At 33.4% G+C, this 7182-nt stretch overlaps 1 protein-coding gene across 1 annotated transcript in view; it reads left to right on the forward strand.

Moving 5' to 3' along the window:
• LOC106470337 (bestrophin-2-like) overlaps window positions 1-5422 on the forward strand; it is a gene marked incomplete at its 5' end in the record, with an annotated part of 24523 nt that extends 19101 nt beyond the window's left edge. Inside the window, 3 exons of the mRNA XM_013930888.2 lie at window positions 3058-3209; window positions 3699-3949; window positions 5303-5422. Coding sequence (XP_013786342.1) covers window positions 3058-3209; window positions 3699-3949; window positions 5303-5394 — 495 coding nt within the window. The remainder of the gene's footprint in view (window positions 1-3057; window positions 3210-3698; window positions 3950-5302) is intronic.
• Window positions 5423-7182: the final 1760 nt, after the last annotated feature.

Genomic DNA, 7182 nt, shown 5'->3' on the forward strand with positions numbered 1-7182 from the left:
AGATCTTGAAAGTCGAGTTGTTCAAAACTTGATAACTGGACCAATTGTTGGTTGAGATGTTGCAAAAGAAATATCTGCTGAAGAAATTTATACCCCTTGTTAGTCTTGAAAGTTTATGTAAACACGTGCAATACTGTCATGAACGGACCAGCTATTGCTGTTTAGTGATGATTTATATAAGTCAAATATTGTTGCGATAATCATTAATAACCATTTGGCTTAAGAACTCTTTTGGACAAATAAGATAACAAAAGAGTAGCAGGTTCGATTTTAACAGTTTTTGAGGGAATTAGGTGATGAATGCGATGGTGTCAAGATGTGTTTTTATTGAACATATTCTGAAATAAAACTTTAAAATTCCAGTAGGCCCAGGAAATGTATTCAGCAATTCAAGAATGTTTTGTGTATTTTGTTTCAAAATGAAATCAAATTTTACTATCTTCATCTTAGCTTAATTTATAATGGCCTGCCGTTATAAATGTTAAAAATATCTACTAAACTGTTGCCATTTAGCCAGTTTCGATTCAGTGGTTGTATTTGCAAAAACTGCCTTTTTTCTTAACTTTCAAATTATCGGTGGAGTCCACATATTGCATCATATTGAAACTTTTAATGATTTTACCTGTGATAACATTCATCACTTATTTTTTAAAGCAAAATGCATAGGAGATTCCTGCAGTAATTAGTGGGATTAATTGCAGTAATGGTGTTATTCTTGCTTGATATTTTTCTTGTGTGGTTCATATGCTACTCGGGTCCCTATGTTCAACAAAGCCGTCGACCCACTTTATATATAGAGGTTGTTGTTTGTTAAATTTCGCGCAAAGCTACTCGAGGGGTATCTGTGCTAGCCGTCTATAATTTTGAAATGATAGACTAGAAGGAAGGAAGCTAGTCAGCACTATCCTACGCCAACTCTTGAGCCACTCTTTACCAACGATTAGTGAGATTGATTGTCACATTTTAACGCCCCCATAGCTGAAAGAACGAGCTTGTTCGGTGTTGAGGTTCGAACCCGTGATTAAGAGATTGCGAATCGAGTGCCCTAATCATCAGGCCATGCAAGGCGTCTCATACATCCAGCAAAATTGATTTTGCAGAATTTATATTTTGTGGGAACTTATATGTGTGTTACAATACAGTTTCCGTATTTCTGAAGGAGTTTACTCACTTTCTAAACGTATCAAACTTGATGTTAGTTTGTGAAGTTCTAGCTCTCGACTCGTAAATTATTTTAGAGAGAAAAGTAGATCGCTTCATTGCGGGCACTTGAGAAGTTAAGAAGTGTGTTTCATTTAGCTATGTAGTGTAATCTACGGAGTTTAGGAGCACTGAGGTAAGTTTTTATTCACCATTAAAAATTCAAATCGGATTCAAGCAAGAATAGAAACTCCTTATTTTAATGTTTAGTAAGTAATATTTAATAGCAGTAATTCTAATAAAACAATTTGATTGTGAAGACATTAATAATTGTACTCGGGGAAAAGGAGTTTATTTTCTTAACCGATGTTTAATTTTCGTTTACTTTTGTACTTGTGCATATACATCTTTAAATATGTGTGTATGTAATTTACTATATTGTAAAACAAAAAGTTTTGTCGATTACGTTTAGTAAACTACATACATGTAGTAAAGTTAGTTTTAAGCCAAAAAACCTTTTAAAATGTATAAACGTGCCAGCGTGTAATCTTTTGTTAATCATAAGACTATTCAAACAAACGATAAGATTGATAACCTTTCTTGCATTATTGGAGTATTCAGTTTTAATAGTTTTGAATAAAATAAAAATGCGAATCCAGATGGATTTTATTAAAAACTAATGCAGGTATACCATGAAATTCACGAAAAGGTTTACGGAAATTTTACAGTGTTATTGTGCACGTGTGTTCATTTTCGTTTCTCACTTCCTCACCTTTTTTGGACGCCATATTGGATTCCTCACATGGGTACAGCGTCTCGAGTGGCTAAGACAAGAGTGCGCATCGATTGTTAAAGATACAACTTTATGAGTACCTGTAACAGGGTTGCCATTTACAGGTAAAGGTAGCTGAATAACCAAAATAATGCAGGTGAATGAAATAAACTAATAATATTATTACAACACATTATTCTGGTTTCAAACTTGGACACCTCCACAAAAAAAAAGAGAACATCTTAAGTAAAATGACTTATTTATATCTAATCCCGACAAAAGCTTCCAGGAAAACGGAAAAATGTGCTCAGCAGAGTATTTATAGTAGCAAAGGGTCCTGCCAAAACAAAACAAGTCTTTCATCAGCAAAGTGAGGGCTATGGCTAATAAAGAGAATCCTTTGACCCACAAACTCACTGTAATGAAGTTGGATCTATCCTCTGTTACTGTTAATAATATATAAGAGGACTAACAGTTAGAAGGTAACAAGCTTCTAGCTTCACTTCGAAATCAACAAAATCACGGGAAAGATGGCCAAGGAAACTGAAATCACAGCAGTTCCATTGACTATATACTTGTCAAGTTTCTAAGTGCACCTGTAATACTTTATTTTGTTTTTGATACAAAGTCACACAATGGGCTATGTGTGTTAGCTCTAACTGATTTTTGTCTCTGTGGTTTGTTCAAACACGGTTTCGAAATCCGACGTCCAGTACATAGTGGAAGGTCTGTAGAAAGTTTGTCAAGGTGTGTCGTCTAAGACTAAATTCGCTCTTCTTCGCAGAAGCATATTACAATGGGTATGGTGGTGTCGGCCAGTAGTACGTAACCATGGTCTTCAAATTCAGCAAGTCGATCGTGGAGGGGTGGATTCAAAAGCAACACCTTTCTTGTAAAGTACGATTATCCTCGGTAGCATCATGTTGTGAAACTTCACATATAATGTAGAGGCTCATAATCTCTCTCTTTGGTTTAGCATCATATTGATACGAATATGTACTATAGGGGTTCATATACTCTTTGTTTTAACTCATTACCATGTTCTGATACCTTTCGTGTAATAAGATGACTCATATTATTTCATGCTCATAATGAACTATTCATACCGTATCTTAACTGATTTTCGGCATGGTTTACTCGTTCAGGTTTCTTATCTTGGAGTAGACACGTTGAGCTGTGCCCCTCCCCCACTTGTCAGAGACTGTTATTTTGATGAGACTGACATGAGGTTACCGTATACTGAAGCTTCTGTTGCGTACAAGAAGAAGACTTACCGAGGGTCTGTGGCATACATGCAGTAAGTAGTCCTCCTTATAGATAATACTATCAGAACAACAAATAGTAGATAATACTATCACAACAACAAATAGTAGCTGGAATTTCAAGACGAAACTTCAAACACGATTCGGTGAAAATATTATATTCAGTTTTGAAGGACAATCATTATTTAATATTTTTTCTGTCGTAGATTTTTCATCGAACGACCTGAAGTGTACAATAACGTTAAGTTTGTTTTTCTATATAGCTTTATACATAATTTTTCTTCTGTTTTTTTTTTTTTTCAGATAGATCATGCCTGTTAGATTTATGGTTATTTGAATCCTTACATATTTAGTTCCGTTATAAACATAGCTGAAATCTGTAATCTTAATAAGATATATATATATATTGCTTCGATTTATAAGCTGAAATAATGAACATTCTGTGAGAATGAAGTAAAATACATTAGCTAAAACTGGAATTACTGGAAATAGACAAGATATTAACGAGACTAAACATTCTCCAGCGTACCCTCTGAACAACAAGGAATGGTTATGCCTGACGTCAAAGAGGAAGAAGAAGAAGAAAAAAATGATGACATGTGGCATCAGCCTAATATTGGGCAACGGAGGGCTTCGGTTTGGACAATTTTTGGTGGGAAGGTCAACAGACGCGTGAGTCCTAGCGGTAGCCTGGTGGATATCGAGAGAGAGCCTTTGGATACATCAGCAGATTCCGACGATGGCCCACCGGACATTGTCTACTATCCTCCCTCAGGTACCTGGGGGTAAGATTCTCCCCCTTTTTTTATCCCTGTACACAATATTAAGACACCCGTTTAATTGAAAGTAAAACAAACTAATACAAAATATCCAGAGTAATTGTTTAAAAAGCTTTGTTTATGTAAAGCTATCACTGGTAAAAAATATAGATGGGTTAAAAAAATTAAAGCGTAGGCTTTAACAATTGCAACTAATTTTCAACTTCTATCGTCTAAAGAAAGTAATACCTTTCAATATTTTCATGAAAGACGCCCTCTAGTAGTATAACATAATATAATCACAAGTCTTCTATAGATTTTTGTAAGTATATAAGTACATGTATTTAAAACTCACGGGTGATCAAACTAATCTTGACTTAGAAAAAGCGCCAAGTTTCTCCTTGAGATCCTTTTAGTGAAATTTACTGTGACAGAATTTCACCTTTCATACAGTATGAATACCGAATAAAAATGATGCATCCTGTTTGTTTTACAAGCTTTTCTATTGCAGCACCCATGGTGGTTGTGATATGAGTTTTATCACTTTTAACAATTGGATTAATCATGCCATTAAGGTAACAATGAATTTTTCATGTTAATGATAGTGTTCTTTGGTCTATTATTTAGGTGCACAACTTTGGGTGTGTGTTTTCTTATAGCAAAGCCACATGGAGCTATCTTCTGTGTCCACCGAGGGGAATCGATCACCTGATTTTAGCATTACGGTTGTTCCACTGGGAGACAACAACAACTTTAATACAATTATTTGTCATATTTTTAAGTAATAGCTTTTGAAAATCCAAAGCGAAAGTATGCCCATATTAGTTTATAGTTTGATTTAGTAAACGTAAAAAACATTTACAGTTAATAAAACAATGTGTAATAAAACTCTAAGCAATGCGACGCAAGCTGTCATTTTCTGTCTTAACGTAGGAGATATGTCACGCTGACTTTGATTTTGAAGATGTACTGGAAAATGCATTTCTATTTATCCAATACGAATAAACAATAAGCGATAAATGAAATATTATAAAAAAGGTGATGATATTTTTAAATACTTGTTCAATTAAGCCAGATTTTAAGTTACCGACTACTTGCTCTCGTATAATACTCGTTTTAAAAATATACTAAAATTCAAACTGCTTTACAGACTTGCTATGAAACTAAATCAAATTAATATTTATTATTACACGGAGAAGATGGTGATATTATAGTTTAAAATACTGCTTAGTTTATGATATTATATATAAGGTATCTATTGCCTGGTATGAAATGCTTTACTTTAAATTCTAAAAGTATTATGATTTTCTGAAGAATAAAGCGTAATCTAAAGTTGAATAATATATACTTAATACTTATTCACATCATAGGTCTTCTGGTCCGGATGAAATGGTGTCTGATGGCGATGCACAGGTTCCTGACATCAAAGATTTTACAAGGCAAGCATCTGGAGACGACATAACTAATTCAAATGTTACAAAAGGTAATATGCAACGAACGTCTGGTGTTTCGAATCAGAATCTCTCTGTTGTTGGAAATATGGTTCTTCCACTCAATCCAAAAATACCCCTCAAGCACATCAAAAGATTACAATCTACACGTAAAGCCGCAGATCGTAACCAGAAAAACCAATTGGTAGATAAAGAAAATGTCAATGTGAAGCAACTTCGTAAAGGCGTTCGATTTTTACCAGAATTATCCATTTCACAAAGAGTACTTGCAAGTTCTATGCTTCAAATTCCAAACGAAGAAAGCTCAAATTTCAATCTTACTTCTTCAACGCCGAATCTTGCAGATTCTGATGTACAGGTGGTTCAGAAAGATCGATATCAATCTTGTGTTGAAACAAAATCTCCTTTTAAATTCTTATATCGAAGGGAACTAATGTTAGGTGAGAAGGAGACTATAGAGCAACATGCCAAAACATTACCAAACAGGACAGTTCCAAACGAGCACCTTGTTCGATGTATCAGTCTTCCAAACTTGACAGAAGTTAAAAGCAAAACGTTTTTCAGTGATTCATACAGTAGGAAAGCAGGTTCATTAGATTTAAAATATCAGTCATGTGAAAATATGGAAATTCTTGGCAATGCAAGAATTAGTGGTTCCCCGCCACCAAACGCAAAACAAATTTGTAATATACCAGAGGAACAACATCACCAACATTTTGAGTCTGGCACCAGCTTTAAAGAAACTCCACTTGAGAACCAAAGTGGACGTGTACAAAGTGTTACCACAACATCAGAGAGAACAGAACCCCTCGATTTACCAGTCTCTTCAAACCGGTTTTCATCAAAATCTTTATGGAACATTGTCAAAGAAATTCAAAACAAACCATAACCTGAGTAGAAAAAATAGAACACCTTATAACAGTAAACATTAAATATTTCTAAATCACTCTCATTTCAAATAATTTATAGAATTATAGATACTGAAGATTTAGACCTTTACACGCAAAGATATTTAATAATGTAAACATTCTACATTATATATAAAAAATTAACTTTTTGTATCATTTGGATCAGTGACTAAATCTACTAAACTTTCAAATCAGTTCTTGTCTGTCAATATTCGTATAGGTTAGACCTAAATCATTATTTCTTTGTTACCATATGCAACAGATTGGCGATATATATATATATATTCTTAATAAGCCATAGAATGGTTATAATAGACTGCAGAAATTCAACGTGTGAATGACAGCTATAGAAAATAGGACCTTAATAAGAAGAAATACTAAGTTTGTATATCTGTTTTACATAATATGTTTCTAAGCACGATGTTCAAGTAGCAAAAGTCAATGTTAACTTAAAATATATTTAAAACGTTATAAATATTGTAAAATGTCCCCATTACAATTTATTACCAAACACCGTGTTTAATTTTGTAGTAATGATTATAAATTATGCTCAAATTATTTTAATGTATGTATAATTGATTGTCAGAAATATACATCGATTTTTTTAGAGTTTATATAAATCCTTTTATGCCCCTGGTGGCACAATTATAAATAAAGAAAACGGGAAACCTTTTTGTCCCTCTTGAAGAAGATAATAAAACAAAGCTTTAGTCTGTTCATTCTTTTGAATTATTGAACATTTCCAAAGTTATCATCTTGAAAATAGATTATTTTATTTTTGACAATATATTTAGAAAAAAACTATTTTTACTCTCCAGTTAATAATAAGAACTTTATTTCAAACAACGTTTCTCCACTGCGGCCTCTTATGTTCTTTTTTTTAAATAAAAA

The sequence above is a fragment of the Limulus polyphemus genome, unplaced genomic scaffold, assembly GCF_000517525.1.
Source record: "Limulus polyphemus unplaced genomic scaffold, Limulus_polyphemus-2.1.2 Scaffold3953, whole genome shotgun sequence".
NCBI classification, from domain to species: domain Eukaryota; kingdom Metazoa; phylum Arthropoda; class Merostomata; order Xiphosura; family Limulidae; genus Limulus; species Limulus polyphemus.